The following is an 18,912-nucleotide window of genomic DNA, read 5'->3' as shown; positions in this document are numbered from 1 at the left end:
AGGACTAAACCAGAACTAAACTAGCTCTAAACCAGGACTAAAGTAGCTCTAAACCAAGACTAAACTAGCCCTAAACCAAGACTAAACCAGAACTAAAGTAGCTCTAAACCAGGACTAAACTGGGTCTAAACCAGGCCTAAACCAGGATTAAATCAGGTGTCTGCAAAGCGTGATCGGCTGTGTTTAGACCTGTGGGACGCTGAGCTCTGCACTGATCCTTTCGCTGTGATCACCCGACGGTCTACACAGGCCCACCTCCGAGCCCGTCCAGACACTCAGTCCTGGTTCAGTTCTGGTTCAGTCCTGGTTCAGTCCTGGTTCAGTCCTGGTCCAGTCCTGGTTCAGTCCTGGTTCAGTCCTGGTTCAGTCCTGGTTCAGTCCTGGTCCGGTCACATCACAGGTCACTATAAGACCTGCAACAGATGCAGATGTGCAGGTTGTTTTCATCATTACCAGTAGCTTTGGTTTGACATTGAACTTGTAGCTATTTTATATTTGTTATTTTTTTCATATTTCATGTCAGCAGAAGTGCGTACCACACCCACTACACCCCTGTAGAACACACACAAGCACAATGTGTCTCCTTAAATAACATTATCTACTGGTCCAAAATCTTTTGGCAACTGCAGTTTGTTTGTGCTGCCTTCAGTGACCTCTGTGATTTCTTAGGGAGTTGAAAAGTCTGTTCAGAATAAAACACACGATTACTTAAAAATGTGTGAATGAAACAAAGTACAACTATTTTAAAAGTGTAAACACTTTAACAATAACATAGAATGATTAAAAGTGTCAAAAGAATTATGTAGTAGAGATAGTTAGCCGATACATCAGGTCGATATTTGAGCTTCTTAGCAGATGGGCTACTGTTCTTAAATCTCCAGCAGAGGCCGATATTTTGTTTGGCCCAAAGAGCAGCCTAAATATACACGGAAAACATCTGCATAAAGATTTATCTGAATATTTTAGTCTACAGAAGGTAATGTGACTACACTGCTCCCTACACAGTTTATAGTCAGATAAAGCTGTGGATGAGTTTGTACGGATAAGCTTGGATAATACTCCCTACAACTGTACAACATGTCACCCTTGTGTAACAAATAATACTCCCTACAACTATACAACAAGTCACCCTTATGGAACAGATAATACTCCCTACAACTGAACAAATGGTCACCCTTATATAACAGATAATACTCCCTACAACTGTACAACATGTCACCCTTATGGAACAGATAATACTCCCTACAACTGTACAACATGTCACCCTTATGGAACAGATAATACTCCCTACAACTGTACAACAAGTCACCCTTATGGAACAGATAATACTCCCTACAATTGAACAACAAGTCACCCTTATGTAACAGATAATACTCCCTACAACTGTAATTCTTAATTCTTGTAACTCTTAAATTCTTGTACTGCATTTTAATTGGATAAGCTGCTCTTATATTCAGCTGTACATATTAACCTGCAGATACATCAGCAGAGGTCATCGGCTCCTCTGGCTTCTAAACTTGAAAAAATATGAGTGGGTCTGTATTATTCAGCACAAAACGCCCGCTTTAAAAGTATGACACACAGAAACACTGGACTGATGGAAAAGTGGGATTATGTCTGGTCTTTCTTTGCAGATGAGAGCAGTGAGCAGACGTTTCCACTATACACATACACTGTTATAGAGCTGTGGCTAATCATGACTCACACACACACACACACACACACTCACACACACTCACACACGGAGAATCTGCTGCCTCAGACTCTATGAGCAAACTACAATAACATTATTACACACTGGGCCTGTGCAGTCCATTACATTTTACATCGTCTGTACTTGCTTTGTTTCCGTGGACACTACCAAGTCCCAAGTTTGGACACACTTTCATGTTTTTGTTTCTGTATTTCCATGATTATTTACGTCCTGCTCATCCACGAGACACCAGACTATAGAGAGACAGATAATACTCCCTACAACTGTACAACAACTCACCCTTATGTAACAGATAATACTCCCTACAACTGTACAACAAATTGCCCTTATGTAACAGCTAATACTCCCTACAACTGTACAACAACTCACCTTTATGGACCAGATAATACTCCCTACAACTGTACAGCAACTCACCCTAATGGAACAGATAATACTCCCTACAACTGTACAGCAACTCACCCTTATGGAACAGATAATACTCCCTACGACTAGTAAAAGGAGAACTTCAGTTTGTCAAGCTGCGAAACATATTCGACCAAATAAACTTTTGTTCAATTGAATTTTGGATTTTATTTTATAATTTATTAAAGGAAAAAAGAAGGAATACAGTAATATCTATCAAGATGAAGAAAAGTGGGCCATTTTCTCATTTTTCTCAGATTTTGTCAGAGTTACTTTTGGCAGCAGAACCCATACGAACTCATCTCCAAATTTGCCCCTATAACTGCCAACCTCAGTGAGCTTCATTTGACTAAAGCCGAACACCGTGGGTGATGTCCTACGTCTATATACTGTTTATGATGCTCTTGTGTAAAATGCTTTATAATTAGATACAGACAGCACAGGGCGGACTTATTTTAAACTCAAAAGAGTTTTTTTTTTTTTTACAATATATCTGTACTGGGAGGAGACATTTTACTTCATTACGTGAAAAGGAGCAGCTCCAGCTCCTTGAACCTCTTGTTGATCCTCCCTTTTTGTCTCTCCTGTTTGTGTGCAGAACCCTCAGTACTCCAGCACCAGCACGTACGTCATCTACGCTCACCTGCTGCGCCAGATCGCCGCCCTCTCTGAGGCCGACCACCACTTCCTGGTTCACTGGCTCAAGAAGTACGTGACCTTTGACTTTTAGGCTCTACCTAAGTTGCATGTTCAAATGTCCTTTAATCCTGTTTTAGTATTTATTTAGTCCCAGTTCAGTCCAGGTTTAATCCTGCTTTAGTCCTGGTTTAGTTCTGGTTTAGATCTGCTTTAGTCCTGGTTCAGTCCTGGTTCAGTCCTAGTTTAGCCCTGGTTCAGTCCTGGTTTAGTCCTTGTTTGGTTCAGTCCTGGTTCAGTCCTGGTTCAGTTCTGGTTCAGTCCTGGTTGAGGTGTGAGTTCACAGCTGTTTCTGGGGCGTTGGATTGTTTTCCTTCGTCGTCTTTGTTTTGACTGAAGCAGGAGCAGCTCAGGCCGTGTCCAGAGAGCTCCCGTCACCGCGGAGACACAAATAAAGAGCTATTGTGGGCCATTTCTTAAATCTAAACTAACGTCAACATTGTGTACATTTTCCAGTTTGGAGGTGGACTTGTTTTGACTCTGCCTATTAATAATACTGCACTTTCCACAGTAGTTTCGACTTAAAGGAGACACACTGTGCAAAACATACCTAGAGTTGTGTTTTGTTTCATTCAGACATTAGAACATAGATCAGAAAATAGTGTAATATGTGCTTTTTAAGTGTTGTGTCTGTGTGTGTGCACGCAGGCTGTCGGCGCGCAGGTTCAAACAGCTGGTAGAGCGCCTCCTGCAGTTCATCTCCACGCGACTGTTTCCGGCTGAACCTGACGAGCTGCCTCCTCTGGCCAAGTGCTCGTGGTGGGTCCCATCGGCCACCAAAGTCCTGGCCCTCTTCAGTGAGTACCACACTGACTGGACCCGAGTACAGGATTATGGAGACTTTAGCTTTTACTTAGACAACAGAATGATTACAATACAGTTTATCTGAAGACTGACATTTTAGCTGCTAAAATAATCCAAGAGTCACATGCAGAACATGTTTGTAGAGTCTAAAGTACAGGGTCAGCAGCTTTTACACAAGACCTCATGGAGACACTGGGGAGTTCCTTTAACGCTTAAAATATGTTACAAAAAACACTTGAAGACATCCATCCATTTTCTTCCTGTTTATCTGTGGCCGGGTCCCTGAAGCAGCAGTCGGAACAGGGAGGCCCAGACTTCCCGCTCCATGAACATTTCCTCCAGCTCCTCCAGGGGGATCCCGAGGTGTTCCCAGGCCAGCCCAGAGACATAGTCCCTCAAGCGTGTCCGTGGTCTTCCCCGGAGCCTCATCGCGGTGGAACATGCTCAGAATACCTCTCCAGGAAGGCGTCCAGGAGGCATCCGGAACAGATGCCCGAGCCACCTCAGCTGCTCCTTTCGAAGAGGAGGAGCAGTGGCTATACTCAGAGCTCCTTATCCTATCTATAAGGGAGCGCCCAGCCACCCTGCAGAGGAAACTCATTTTAGCTACTTGTACCCGCAAACTTGTTTGTCTGAACTGAATTGACCATAGGTGAGGGGAGGAACAGAGATTGACGGTAAATCAAGAGCTTTGCGGTCCCATACAGCGACCTGCATCACTGCCAACGCTGCACCGATCTGCCTGATTGGGCACACTTGAAAACAATGTATGATAAAAGGAGTTACTTAAAGGTGAATTACGTAACTTTTCTGATGAGGTGTATCCATGGAGATAAACAATGAAAATGTATTTTTGAAGTACAGGGTGTTTTAGTGCTAAAAAATATCTTAGAAAACATGTACTCTTATAGTGAGCAGACTCGCCTCTTCACAGATCTAACCTGCAGCTTGTCATGTACTAGTCAGAGATGATCAGTTTAATGCCTTTCTTTACATTTAAGGTAAAGAAAGCATCTCCACATAGACAGGTCTGTGATGTACTCTCTACCAGAAAAGTTCCCTAGTGCAGTTTTAATGACGGCTGGTTCTCTTCTTCCTCAGATGCGGCGAACAGCGTCTCGTCTCCTCCCATCATGCCTTTCACCGACTTCTACAACATCACCCTGGAGCACATCGACTTCATGGAGGAGTACAGGACGTGGCAGAGCTACGGCAACTCCAACAGGTCAAAAAGCACACGCTGTTTTTCTCACGCTAATAACCAGAAAACCCACCTGACACTTTATACAATAATCTGCACTATTTGTTTTGAAAAAAGCGAAAACATTTTTTATTGTGTTTTATTTCTTTGCAAGAAATTTATAATTATATCTAGTGTATTTCTTTCTTAATGAAAATGTTAAATTATTTGGGATTATTTTTCAAATTTATGTAAGGAACAATTTTTTACCTATTTATGTTGGTCCAAAATTATTTCAAATTTTATTTTACCTTTACCTATTTTACCTTTTTTTTTTTTTTTTTTATTATTATATTTAGTCCTATAATTTATGTAAGAAACAATTTTATAAAATTTTGTGTGTTAGATGAAATTTGCAACTTTGTAATTAAACTGTAAAATTATTTCAAATTTCATTATATTTTAGCTAATCTTTAAATAATTTTGTATTATGCTTAGTCCTATAATTCATAGAAGCAATTCAAATTTGCACAATTTCCCTACGCATTTCATAATATTTTGAACAATTTTAATTTTATTGTTTGCTTAAATTTTCAAACTTAATCCAAAACATGTCATAATATTTGTCAGGGCAGAACCAGCAGCTCCTTCTCCACCAGTACAGAATTTTCCTTGACTTCTGAACATTTCTAAACGAATATTTATTTGGGAAAAATATGAGCCAGATTTCTTTTGTTTATGAAGAATGTTTCCGGAGCTTTCAGGGATCTGTGTTAATTTAACTCAGGCTGTTTGTGGCAAAACCAGACGATAAACCAGATGCAAGCGCTCAGCCTAATATAATCCAACCGAACTGTGAATGTGTGAAATCATGGACCATTTCAGACCAGACGCTGCAGAGAGGACACTGTGGACATATGACCACTATTACACATCGTTTCAGGAGATCGGGCGCTGTTTCGCTGCTTCATACTTATATTTTTCACAGTATTATTAGTATACTTATTTACTGTATGTCTCTCCACAGGTTCTCCTTCTGTCAGTTTCCCTTCATCCTGTCCACTGTGGTGAAGAAGGCCATCATCCAGAAGGACTCGGAGCAGCAGATGATCAGCCAGGCCAGGGTGAGGCGCTCTACTTTATAGTTCCACAGGAGCGACAGAGACTCAGTGGTTAGAGGAGTGAACAACAGGCTCTGTTCACGCTCACGTCACAAACCAGGAAGACGTTTGGAAACACGTGATAACAACTTCCAGTGTAGTTCCCGACATTGGGCTCACCGACCGACTGTGATCAAACCCACTGAAGTAAATGTGATCAGTGGTAAAATCAAGACTGCTGGTGTCATCTTTTCTAATCGCATGTACCCAGTGCACTCGGAGTTGGGTGTCAGTGGGGGAATGATGAAAACTGAGGTTTGGTTGGAATTGTTGATTAGCCGAACATAACGGAACACTATAATGACATGGAGATGAAGAAAACTGCCTAGATTTTGTCAGATTTACTACAGCAAAACAGAGCCCGCCGGAAGTTCGCATCTTTCCAAATGTCTTCCTGGTTTGTGATGTAAGTGTGAATAGAGCCTACTAGGGATGGGCAATTGATAATTGATTATTAAGAATTTCGTCGATCACATTCATTTTTAATCGCAAACTGCATGTAGGTTGCTGTGTGTAGCGTAAAGACATGAGGCTGCGTCTGACACAAACACTGGAGTTGTGCCTCACAGTCCCACGTTTGGGCTCTGGCTCCTTGGAGACAGTGTTCCACTCAGTGAGTGTGTTTAAAGTGAGTGAAATAATATTAAATAAAGAACTGCTCTAAACCTGCACAGGTCTGCTCTCTGAAAACATGAACCATCTCCAAGGCGACACACACACAGAACAGACTCACCATCATCATCATCATCCCTCTGTCACAGAGAGAACACTCATATTCCACTGACTCGTGTCTTTAGTCTGACAGAAGCTGAACCACATCAGTGCACAAGGAAAGAGTCGAATCGGATGCTCATCCCTAGAGCCTATTGAAGTGGTGTGTGTGTGGATGATGATGGTGGTCGGAGAGGCTGATGGCAGCCTTGCTTCAGTCAGTCAGTCCAAGGGCAGCTGTGGCTATAGAAGTTTACCACCACAGAGTGTGGAGTGAATGAAGCATGACACAGTGAAGCACTTTGAAAGGTTTTGATGAGCCTGTAAAGCACATTACAAGTGCAAGACTTTTTATCCAATCCAATCCTTTATTTTTGTAGCACATTTTATAAACAAGACCATTTCCAAAGCACTTCACACTGCAGTGTAAAACATTTAACTGTAAAAAGTCAGCACAGTTATGTTCCAAGCAAAAAGAAATAGATAAAAGAATAATAATAAAATGAATTAACAAAAATAATTAAATCAAATAAATAAAGGCAGTACAAAAATATATATAAAAATAGATAAAAACAATAAATAAATACAAAATAAATAAATAAATAAATAGGTACAAAGACACAAAAGACCACACAACTAGCGCCGTAGTAAAACCACAGAGTAAAAGTGCGTCTTAAAACGAGACTTAAAACTCTCCACTGTGGGGGGCTGTTCAGACGTGGGACGGCAATGCTGTCCAGAGTTTGGACCCTGTCTCCACTGGTTTTAAGTCTCGTCTTAGGCCCCATGAGCTGGACCTCGGACCTAATCTAGATGGGGTCTGAGATGTATTGTGGGGACCAGTTCATTGAAAGCTTCAAAACCAACCTAACTGAACTCCTTACATGATGGAAGTGTGTGTGTAATCCCTCTGTCCAGGTCGATTCTGTCACTGGACATTGTTTGAGTGAAAACATTTCACCACTTGTGAGTGTGTGTCTCGGGACAGAGGCTCACTACTTTAACAGAATGAAAAGACATCACAGCAACATAAGCCCAAACAGAAACATCCACCACTGAACACAAATAAACAAGAGACCAACAATAAGCCTGAGTAATCCACCATCAGGGCCCTTTAAGTCTCTGTACGGGCCCTTCACACTCTTGGGTTCTGTTTGTAATTGCACATTCCCTAAGCCCTAAGTCCATCTTTTGTCCAGCTGACAGAACTCAATTTTTCCTTTTACATCTGAATGGAAATATAAAGATGGTGATAAACTAAGACTGCATATTCAGAATAATTATTTATACTTGTGTGTTGTGTGTGTTGTGTGTTTGTGTTTCAGCAAAGTCTGGTGAGTAAAGTGTCCCGCAGACAGAGGGTGGACATGAACCTGCTCTTCCTCAACATCAAAGTGAGACGGGCTCAGCTCCTCAGTGACTCCCTGGAAGAGGTCAGTCTGTGGGACACTTACTGTTCAAACTGATGCTAACTGTAGGCACTGCTCTGTCTGAAGCTCTGTTAGACTTTATTCTGAACACACGCTGACCACGAAGAACTGAGTTAGTCCATTTCTTCAACTTAGTTCCAACTTAGTGAGTGTGGTGGTACCCACAGCGTTCAGCTCCAGTCAAATGAAGCTCATGGTGCAGTTATAGGAGCGAATTTGGAGCCGAGGAATAGCAATTAAAAAACCCAGGATCATGTAGAGCAGGTTAAAGGTCCATCTCATGCAAAATAACTCTTTTCACATTATATCTTCTGCACATAAACAAGCACAGTTTGGGTTTTGGAACATCTATTACGCAATAGTTCTGAAATCTTACTGATTTCTTGGAGACAGTCACAGACCAGGAACTATGAAAGGCCGACTATTGCTCCTCCCCCCGCCCGTCCTGAGAAAGCACAGGCTCCGCCCTCCAAACGTGACGTAGGCGACGAGTGAGCCGCCCTTCCTCCTCCCATCTCAGGGAGGGAGGGGGAGACAGACGTGCACCCTGATAGTGGTAGGAATAAACTTTTATTCATCATGGAGATACAGCGCGTTCAGCCGCATGTGTTGGACCTGGAATCGGACGAGGACTTTGAGGAGCACGAAGCTCAAGCACCGCGTCCACATCAGCTGAACATTACTGATTGGTAAAGTAATAATAAACTCTAGTAGATCAACTTATTATCAGTGTAGAACAATGAGCTTATGCTGTCGCTTTTGTTTAGGTGTTCATGTGGGAATTGTCAGACGATGCGGGTGGAGGTGAGGCGGAGGAGGTGGAGTGGGGGAGGGGGGCGGGTGCTAAGTGCTTTCTGCTACATCAAACGTGTCATAGGTGTATGTGCCGCGTCATCGTTGAAGCAGCTTTAGTTCGTTGTCACGTGGGAGGGTGACAGAAATTCACTGCAATTTGTTTAAAAAAAAAACACAGAATCAATCTAAAAAACACTTTGGCGACATATACAAGGCCCACACATCACTCTTAGAAGGTAGAAAACTCTGAAAAGATGATTTTGCATGAGATGGGCCCTTTAATACAAACATTTAAGACCAAAATGAAGAGGCTCACTACAGCAGGTACAGAGAAAGGGGTGATGATTGTTCAGTGTAAAATCAATAGGCGAGTTTCAGCTGACGTCATTGTTATTAAAAGCCCGCGTTGCATGCTGGGAAATATTTTGGTCGGAGGCAAGAAACACGATAGTGGTCAAACACAGTGCGTAACCTCGCGTATTTATCCCCGATAATGGTAAATTCCTGCTGCATTATCGGATGCACAAATAGAAGCACGGAAGAAGGAAAATGTCTTTTTCGTATTCTGAGTGAAAAGAAACCTCTAACGGTGAATTAAACGACTTTCAAACATTCACAGAGCAAACGTAGAAGATCCTAACAAACCGTGGACTCCAACAAGTTCAACAACACATCGAGATTCTTGGAGGTTTTCATCTTTTCTGCTGTGAATGGCCCAGGAGTTTCCACCAAGTCATTGTGGATATCGCCAAAGTGAATATTTGTCCAGGTAGTTGGTGATTCTGACCAGAAATTTGGTTTGGTTCCACCTTTTGTCGGGGTTGAAAAGGGTGATTTGGTCGTCCATCGATGCTTATGACCAATTTCTGGTCAAATGGTCTTGGGTCCTCTGCTGTTAGAGTGGATAAATAACCAGGGATCAATACCCTTTACGTGCTTTCTCGCTCCGTCCGTCATGTTGAATTAGTGTTTATTGCCGCCGACCAAAATAATTCCCAGCATGCAACGTGCGCTTTTGTCAACAATGAAACTCGCCTATTGGTTAGTAGGGATTGAACAAGACACGAGCGACTTGGTGCAATTTCTTTCTTTTTTGGTGATGAAGACATTTTTTTTCTCCATCTATTTGTGTGGACTTTGCTGCAGCTTTGAAAGTCAGATTTGAAACAGTGAGACAAATATCTGGTGTTGTTTCATCATAAAAAATACGTGTTACATATAGTACCATGTCTAGTACTTCCTCTACCAACTACTGCATCACCCCACTCTTGTGTACTGCACATATTTGTATATTAGTCATATTGTTTACTGTCCATGTATTTCTACAACATCTGTATTTACTTTTGCTTTACATTATCCCATGCATCTATAAACTGTTTACTCTCACTCTCCTCTCTCTCACTCTCCTCTCTCTCACTCTCTCGTTCTCTCCCTCTCTTTCTCTGTCTTCCCCGTCCCCTCTCTCCCCACTCTCTACCCCCATCTTCCAATCTTTCTCTCTGTTTAAACTATTTATAAACCCTCACCCCCTTTTTCTCTCCCTCCCTCTCCTGTCTCCCTCTCCCTCTCTCTCCTCTCCTCCCTCTCTTTCTCTCACTCTCTCTCCCTCTCTCTCCTGTCTCTCTATCCTTCCCCCCCACTTCCTCTCCCTCTTTCTCTTTCCCCTTTCTCCCCCGTTTCTCTGTCTCACTCTCTATCTCCCCTCCCCCACTCTCTTTCTCTCTGTCCTCTCTCTCTCCCCTCTCTGTCTTTCTCTTGCTCCCTCTCCTGTCTCCCTCTCTCTCTCTCCTCTCTCTCTCTCTCTCTCTCTCCTCTCTTTCCTGTCTCTCTATCCTCTCCCCCACACACTTTCTCTCTCTCTTTCTCTTTCCCCTTTCTCCCCCATTTCTCTGTCTCACTCTTTCTCTCTGTTCTCTCTCTGTCCTCTCTTTCTCCCCTCTCTGCCTCCCTCTCTCCTCTCCTCCCTTTCTCTCTCTTTCTCTTTCCCCTTTCTCTGTCTCACTCTCTCGCTCTCTCTCCCCTCCCCCACTCTCTTTCTCTCTGTCCTCTCTCTCTCCCCTCTCTGTCTTTCTTTCACTCCCTCTCCTGTCTTCCCCCTCTCTCTCCTCTCTTTCTCTCCCTCTCTCTTCTCTCTCCCTCTCTCTCCTGTCTCTATCCTCCCCCACTTTCTCTCCCTCTTTCCCCTTTCTCCCCCTTTCTCTCTCTCTGTTCTCTCTCTGTCCTCTCTGTCTTTCTCTCACTCCCTCTCCTGCCCCCCCCTCTCCTCTCCTCCCTCTTTTTCTCTCTCCCTTTCTCTCCTGTCTCTCTTTTTTTTCTCCCCCCACTTTCTCTCCCCCTTTCTCTCTCTCTCTCTCTCTTTCTCTCTCCCCTCTCTTTCTCTTCCTCTCTCTCTCTCTCTCTTCTCTCTCTCTCTCTCTCTCCTGTCTCTCTATCCTTTCTCCCTCACTCTCTTTCTCTCTGTCCCTTCTCTCTTCCTCTCTCTCTGTCTTTCTCTGTGTCCGTCACAGTTGACGAGGAAGAGGTGCGACCTGAAGAAGAAGTTGCGTGTGACGTTTGTGGGGGAGGCGGGGCTGGACATGGGGGGTCTGACTAAAGAGTGGTTCCTGCTGCTCGTGCGACAGATCTTCCACACTGACTACGGTAAACAACACACTTTACACGCTTTTGTCTGATCTACACTTAGAATCTGTGATGATCTGTCAGTGTCAGAGTCCGTCACAGCGGCGTGTGCCATTAAAGATTACTCAAACATGCACAAATCACTCCAAATACAACTTCAGACGGTCGATGAGAAGGAAACACCTGTCATGGTTAGAAACTCTGAGAGGTCGAGTTTACAGAATAGGTTTGATTTGAAGAGACTGCAGCCTGTGCTCTTTTAGTATTAAAATCACAACTGAACCTGTGTCTCCAGAGCTTCACCTCAGGGCCGGTGCTCGTCATTTGGGTGCCCTAAATACAGATGCTTTATGGCGCCCCACTGCCCCACCACACCCCGCCGTGCCTGGAATGAACAATAATTCAGAATTTATCAGTGGGATTTGCTTTATTTTCAAAACAAATACACCAAACATGAAAGTTAAAATAATACATGATTTAAAAAGGTTAATAAATAAATACCAAAGATTTGTGCAATGACTGCAGACTGAACACTGAACAACTGAACTGAACATTTGAACGGAACTGAACTGAACTGAACTGAACTGAACATTGAACTGAACACTGAACTGAACACTGAACTGAACACTGAACATTGAACACTGAAATGAACATTGTAAATAGAACAAGTCTATACTCTTCCAAGTCATAATGTGCACATTTCTTTGGTAAATAAGTAACTACAAATATTTGCACAATAGAATTTACTTAATCAAGGAACTTTAAACAAGTTCGTGTAGGTCGGATGAATGCACTTTGGCCGTTCAGACTGAAGTCGCATGTCAAAAGATCAGATATGTGTCGGTAGGGGTGGGCGATATCTCGATATTTTAAATATATCTCTATAGTTTTTAAACTCGATATGAATTCTGACATATCGTATATATCGATATAATGCTTATATTCAATTTTGATTTGGCCGCTTCCCTTGTTTGTCTTCTCTCTCGTCGCCGCCGCCTCCCTGATTTTGTTCGCTCGTGTCTCCTTCACTCGTCACTATCGCCGTGAACGCCGAAAGTTGTGAAAAGCTTCAAGCACCACGAACCTTTTCCACCATTTACAGACAAAACCATCAGCAGCACATCCTCATATTCCACCGAGTCGCGTCCTTTAGCCCAAAAGAAGCTAAACGAGCTGAGCTGCATGAGAAGTGCTGTTTATGCAAATGAGCCATGCGCTTAAGTTTCGTTTCTGTAAAATGTAAAAAAAACACGTGCGCAGAACTGTATTTAAACACATTATTATCTCAAACGGGCTGATGTGGACTCTAGAGTCGTTATGTTTTATATATTGTAAAGTTTAGCAATGTAAAGTTTATTTATGCAGATTATTTTAATGAATAATCTGCTGCAGTGTCACTTGTACAATTGTGTTTGGAAACATTGGGTTTGATCTGAAGTGGATTGTGGGATTAAACCTCAGAGCTCCTTACTGCTGGACAGGAACATGGATCTATTAAAATAAGGAACATCCTGAGCTTCTTCTGCTAAATGAGCTCATGGTTCTGGTTCTGGTTTGGAGAACAGAGTTAATGCAAAGATGAGCTTGTGTTGAGTTGTCTTATTTATGAATGAAAAGAAGGAAATATGTTTTATTTCTTTTATTTTACAGTTAAATTATTATTTATGTAATTAGGGTTTTTGTAATCTTAAATGTTCCTATATGAACTGCCGACCTCTGACACTTCAATTTAAAAAAAAAGGACCTTGTGGAATTTGGCAGATTTTGTTTTTGCAGTTTTCAATTTTAGTTTTTTTTTTTTTCTTGAACATATATCGAGATATATATCGTATATATCGAGATATAACAAAATATATCGAGATATATTTTTTGATCCATATCGCCCAGCCCTATGTGTCGGTTTTAGGAGCACATATCGAAGTGGCCTGGATCGCATTTGAAAAAAAAAACAAATCTGTGTGGTTCAGACTGTCATTAAAAGATCAGATACAGGAACATAGGGGCCAAAAAATCAGATTTGGGTCACTTCAGGCTGCAGTCTGTACGTAGCCTAATATACAAAAATGTCGGTCACTTATAGGTCATGTTTATGGAATTGAACATGAGAATCTCACATTGAGTCTCTTTAAAATATAAGTCATAGAAATAAACCATCTTTTTATTTTCAGATCTCATAAAAGAGCTGAAAATCCACTCATTTAGCAACAGACACGACCAGAAAACCTTAACTGTTTTCCTTGAGTATTTTTGCCAGTGCTTTGACCCTTGACCTTGCAGATAACTCCTGTTTAATGGAAACTCAATCCGGCTCATGTAGAAAACCAGTGCGTCCAGTAGGAGCTTCTGGGAGGATCAGGAATAAAGTCGGTTTTGATGAGCTCTGGAGCGGTGTTAGCGGGTGCTTTGAGGACAGCAAGAACAGAGGCCAGACTTAAGTGTTGTCTTTGGAAACTCTTCTGACGCAGATCAGGCACAAGACATGCTAACGCTAGCTAGCCTCTTCACCTGCTCCTCTCGCTGTTGAAGATATGCACGCGATGTCCAATAACGATAAAACACAGCTTTTATTGCTGTCAAAACATGAGGTTATGGTTGGAAAGAGAGTGATATGAGGACAGAGAATTGGATACTGTGCACTCTGGAGGCTCCTAAAGGGCCCAAGTTACGCGATTTTCTCATCTACGTTAGAATGTTGTTTCCTCATCAAAAACGTATCCAAACACATGTGGCTATCTCCATCTTCTGAAAATAAATAAAATGGCTCGTCAGCGCCCCCAAACATGACATTAGGATATATGAATGACGGCATAAAATGTGCACGTAGAATCATGAAATTTGACACAGAAGTAGATCATGACAAGACAAAGAAAAAATAGAATTACACCAACGCAGTGTGCTCCACCAGGGGGCAGCAATATTGGATTAAAGTTTGATAAGCATGACTAAGCATTTTTTGTAAACTTCATACTTTTATGCACTCCTCCTAGGATGTTCACCTGAACAGTTTTTTTGACACACATCTTATTGTCTTTGAGTAGTGAAGTGACAAAAAATGCATACAATTTTTGAGATTTGGGATATTTACAAATTGCTCCCATTTCCTCAGACGAACTCCGATTTCCGTGAAATGTGAAACAGTTGTTAAACTCTCTGCCCTAAAACTGCTGAATGTGTATATGTGAAATCAAATTTAATATGAGGGGAAAAAAATATTAGTTTTTCAAAAATGTTGGAAATTTTACAGAAAATTCCATTTTACCATATAGATCCAAAAAGTCAATGACACCCATATCATATTTTTTATGGTGTCGCCATAGCGATCACATAAACTTTCCATGTTATTCTATTTGTAAAATTGACAAATCACATACACTTTTGCTGATTTCACTCAGATTTGAATTGTGGGCGGACACCCTGACCCTGCACAGATGAAGAAAGTACAAAAATGGGTGCAATATCACCCCTAGACAATTGGTATGGAATGAGAACATTTTATTTTTTGTAGATATGCAAAATTTGGTGCACACATTTGTGGCATGGTCTCAGTCAAAAACGTTAATGATGCCCTCACTCCATCTCACATTGTGTTGCCACAACAACAAGCCAAAAAGTTGTCAGATGCTTCATGGCAATAGGAATAAAAAATTCTATTGAGACCACATCTTTTTACAAACCGGAAGTCAGGCATCTTGGATAAAAAATTTAAAAAACATACAAAAATGGTGAAAAATGGTAGGGTTAGGTTAAGGTCAGGGTGCGCATGTGCAGTGCGTGGCATGGCGTTTGTGCAGCATAGGTACGAGCGAGGGTCAATCATTGTCACTTGCGGTTCTATTTAGAGTTCAGAGTTTAGAGTTACTTAGAGTTCTTTCTCAAACAGAAAACACTCTGTTCCACCTTGTGATGTCATGTGGTAATACAGGAAGTGCTCGACTGTGTTTTTAAACTCCAAACACCACTTTTCATTGGAAAATTTCAGCCCTGGAATTGCTGATCTCTACTGAACTGAAGGTAAAAGGAGCTGTGAACATGAAAACTACCACTTCATGACATCACAAGGTGGAACAGAGCATTTTGAGCTTTGGCGATGTAGACAGACTAATAATAAACAAACATGTGAATGAAACAAAACACAACTCCAGGTTTGTTTGTGATGAGACAACAACATTGTAACATGATTTAAAGGTGCATTGTGCAACTTTTCTGGTGGGTCTGTCAAATGCTTTTCTCCATAAAGAAGAAGAAGTTTTGTCTGGAATGTTTCACAGTATGGCATTAAACCTTTCTATCATCATTGAGACCAAACCAGGCCAATGACAGGTCAGATCTGTGGAGAGGCGACCCAGCTCACAGTCAGAATGTTTGTTTTTCGAGGTATTTTTGAGCAGTAAAACCACCTGTAATTGGATAAATGTAAGGTAGAGCTGTCAGATGGGTTTTGGTTAGAGTTGGGGCTCGAGTTTTGTACTGCGTCCACCAGTGTGTAAACGATCCTGTATTAAAGTGACCTCGTTCTGGCTCTGTGTGTGCATCATGTGTTGGCTCCCTCTTTCCATCGCCTCTCCATATTTCCGCCTCAGTCTGTGTTTTTGGGGCCAGGGGACGTGTGCCCGGAGCAGCCTGAAAGAGAGCTGTGTTCCCCTCATCAGAGCAGGGAAATCCCCTCTGCACCGCGCACACGGGCCAGGGGCACACACAGGGACCGGGCTCACACAGCGACCAGGCTCACACAGGACCAAACACACACAGGGACCAGGCTCACACAGGGACCAGGCTCACACAGGGACCAGGCTCACACAAGGACCAAGATCACACACGCGCCAGGGGCACACAGGGACCAGGCTCACACAGGGACCAGGCACACACAGGGACCAGGTTCACACAAGGACCAGGCTCACACAAGGACTGGGTGCACACAGGGACCAGGCTCACACAGGGACCAGGCTCACACAGGGACCAGGTTCACACAAGGACCAGGCGCACACAGGGACCAGACTCACACAGGGACCAGGCTCACACAGGACCAGACTCACACAGGGACCAGGCTCACACAGGACCAGGCTCACACAGGGACCAGGCTCACAGAAGGACCAGGTTCACACAAGGACCAGGCGCACACAGGGACCAGGTTCACACAGGGTCTAGGCTCACACAGGGACCCAGCACACACAGGACTAGGCTCACAAAAGGACCAGGTTCACACAAGGACCAGGCACACACAGGGACCAGGCTCACAAAAGGACCAGGCTCACACAGGGACCAGGCTCACAGAAGGACCAGGTTCACACAAGGACCAGGCACACACAGGGACCAGGTACACACAGGGGCCAGGTGCACACAGGGACCAGGTTCACACAGGGGCCAGGTGCACACAGGGACCAGGTTCACACAAGGACCAGGCACACACAGGGACCAGGCACACACAGGACCAGGCACACACAGGACCAGGCACACACAGGGACCAGGCACACACAGGGACCAGATTTTCTGAATCAAAAACTGGGACACCCCCTGTTTATGATGGTTGGTAATAATAAAATTGTGAAACGAGTGCGTAATTAAGGAAAATTACTCTGCACTCGGCCCATTCATGACTAACACGCGAGTCAGTTTAGTCACATCTTCTTTGTGTTTTGGTCATTTTCAAGCAGCTTTTCTGTATTTTACCAAAACAATTTACAATTTATGCCTCTCTTTACTGTTGACAGGGATCAGATTGGTCAAAAATAGGGACATCTGGGACATTTCTTGTATAAAACTGGGACAAATCAGTGGTTTTGTGTAAATCTGCTGGGACAGGGGACACAGGGCTCAAAACTGGGACTGTCCCGGGAAAATAAGAACATCTGGTCACCCGAGGTTAACACCAGGAGCAGGCTAATGGTGCATTCTATTGTGCTCTGGACTCTGGGAAACCGACCTCCACCTTGAGAAAGTGCAGTGGAACGGCCAATCAAATCGGGGTTCTGAAACACAAAGTTGGGCTAGCTCGGAGCAGTCGGAGTCAGTTAGATGTTAAACTTTCTCGGGCATCCATACTTTCCCCAACTGTTGCAATGGAACATATTTACAACTGATGTCGGCAGAACTGAATCAGATTTATCGACTACCGACGTTCCATAGAATGCGGCACGTCACAGGACCAGGCTAACGCACGACACAGGCAGGAGAAGCAGCCAGGAACACTGGGACTTGGTGTGGTGCCAGGCAGACTGTTGACCTACTTTTAAAGCAGGTGAAACTGGAGCAGACTGAAGTGAGTTAGGTGACCACTTAAAGTAGCTGTACCTGATTTTTACCATCTTAAAAAATGTGACAAGCAAAACGAGTTCATTTTTAATGGTTTGTATTCTGAGCGTCACCACAATTCACCACAATTTTGTAATTTATAATGGCTTTTCACAACTTTCACAGGCCAGGGTGGGGTTTAATGTTACAACTAGCATGCTAACTCACCTTTCCTGATTCTCTGACAATAAAACCCTTTAGACATGAAGATAAAAACAACTGTGCTAAGAGTTAAAGATGCACATATATCACTTTTTTGGCAGAAAACTGATCACCTGGTTGTCCCTGTGGAGATGTTGCTTTGCCTAGAATGTTCCACCGTGTAGCATTAGGCAGTGAGTGGTATACATGCACATCAGTGTCCCGGTTATGATCGGGTTTTTTGAGTATCCCGGTTTCTTCATGGTGCATGTATACGCAGTAACCCGGTTTCAGTATCCCGGTTACAGTATCCCAGTTATTGAGAAACCGGGATACTGTAGCTGGTTTATTCTGATAGTAACCGGGATACTGCAACATAAAGTGGAGTGCGCATGCGTCCAAAAGACAAACACTTTCCAGTCATTTCACCGCAACAGTAGCGACATAAATAAAGTGACCAGCATTAAATAAGGTGACCATACATGAGTGAAATGACTGTAGAATAAAAAGCTGTGCTAAACCTGCACACGTATGATCACTGAAAAGCTAAAACATGAAGTATCTCCTACGATATACACACAGAACACACTCACCATCATTAGCACCTCCTCTGTCACAAAGAAAACACACATAATCCACTGAGTCGTGTCTTTTTGTCTGACAGAAGCTGATCGCATCAGCGGAACAAGGAGCGAACTGATTTTATCGGTGATGATGATAATTAGCCATGGGGTCTTAAGTTTCATTTCTGTAAAACGTAAACAAATGTGTCAAAGCTGAATTATATGATCAAACCTGCTGATGTGGATCTACAGTGGTTCTGGTTTAGATGTTGTAAAGTTGAGTTTATTTATCAGAAGATTTTAATGAAGAATCTGTTGGGTTTGATGTGTGCAGTGGATTGTGGGAGATCTCGTAGCTCCGTACCGCTGGTGCTTCTTACGCTAAAGGAGCTCACGGTTTGTATTCTTC

General features: G+C 42.8%; 1 protein-coding gene across 1 annotated transcript in view; it reads left to right on the top strand.

The window, feature by feature from the left end:
* hectd2 (HECT domain containing 2) overlaps positions 1-18,912 on the top strand; it is a 162,058-nt gene that overhangs the window by 55,871 nt on the left and 87,275 nt on the right. The window contains exons 8-13 of the mRNA XM_055163099.1: positions 2,715-2,824; positions 3,461-3,609; positions 4,718-4,841; positions 5,824-5,920; positions 7,993-8,100; positions 11,400-11,532. Of these exons, the coding sequence (XP_055019074.1) occupies positions 2,715-2,824; positions 3,461-3,609; positions 4,718-4,841; positions 5,824-5,920; positions 7,993-8,100; positions 11,400-11,532 (721 nt within the window). The remainder of the gene's footprint in view (positions 1-2,714; positions 2,825-3,460; positions 3,610-4,717; positions 4,842-5,823; positions 5,921-7,992; positions 8,101-11,399; positions 11,533-18,912) is intronic.

The sequence above is a fragment of the Boleophthalmus pectinirostris genome, unplaced genomic scaffold (genome assembly GCF_026225935.1).
Source record: "Boleophthalmus pectinirostris isolate CB_2022bp ecotype Guang Dong unplaced genomic scaffold, ASM2622593v1 HiC_scaffold_5, whole genome shotgun sequence".
Classification (NCBI taxonomy): Eukaryota; Metazoa; Chordata; class Actinopteri; order Gobiiformes; family Gobiidae; genus Boleophthalmus; species Boleophthalmus pectinirostris.
The sequence above is the reverse complement of the archived record's forward strand: the minus strand, read 5'-3'. Positions and strand labels throughout refer to the sequence as shown.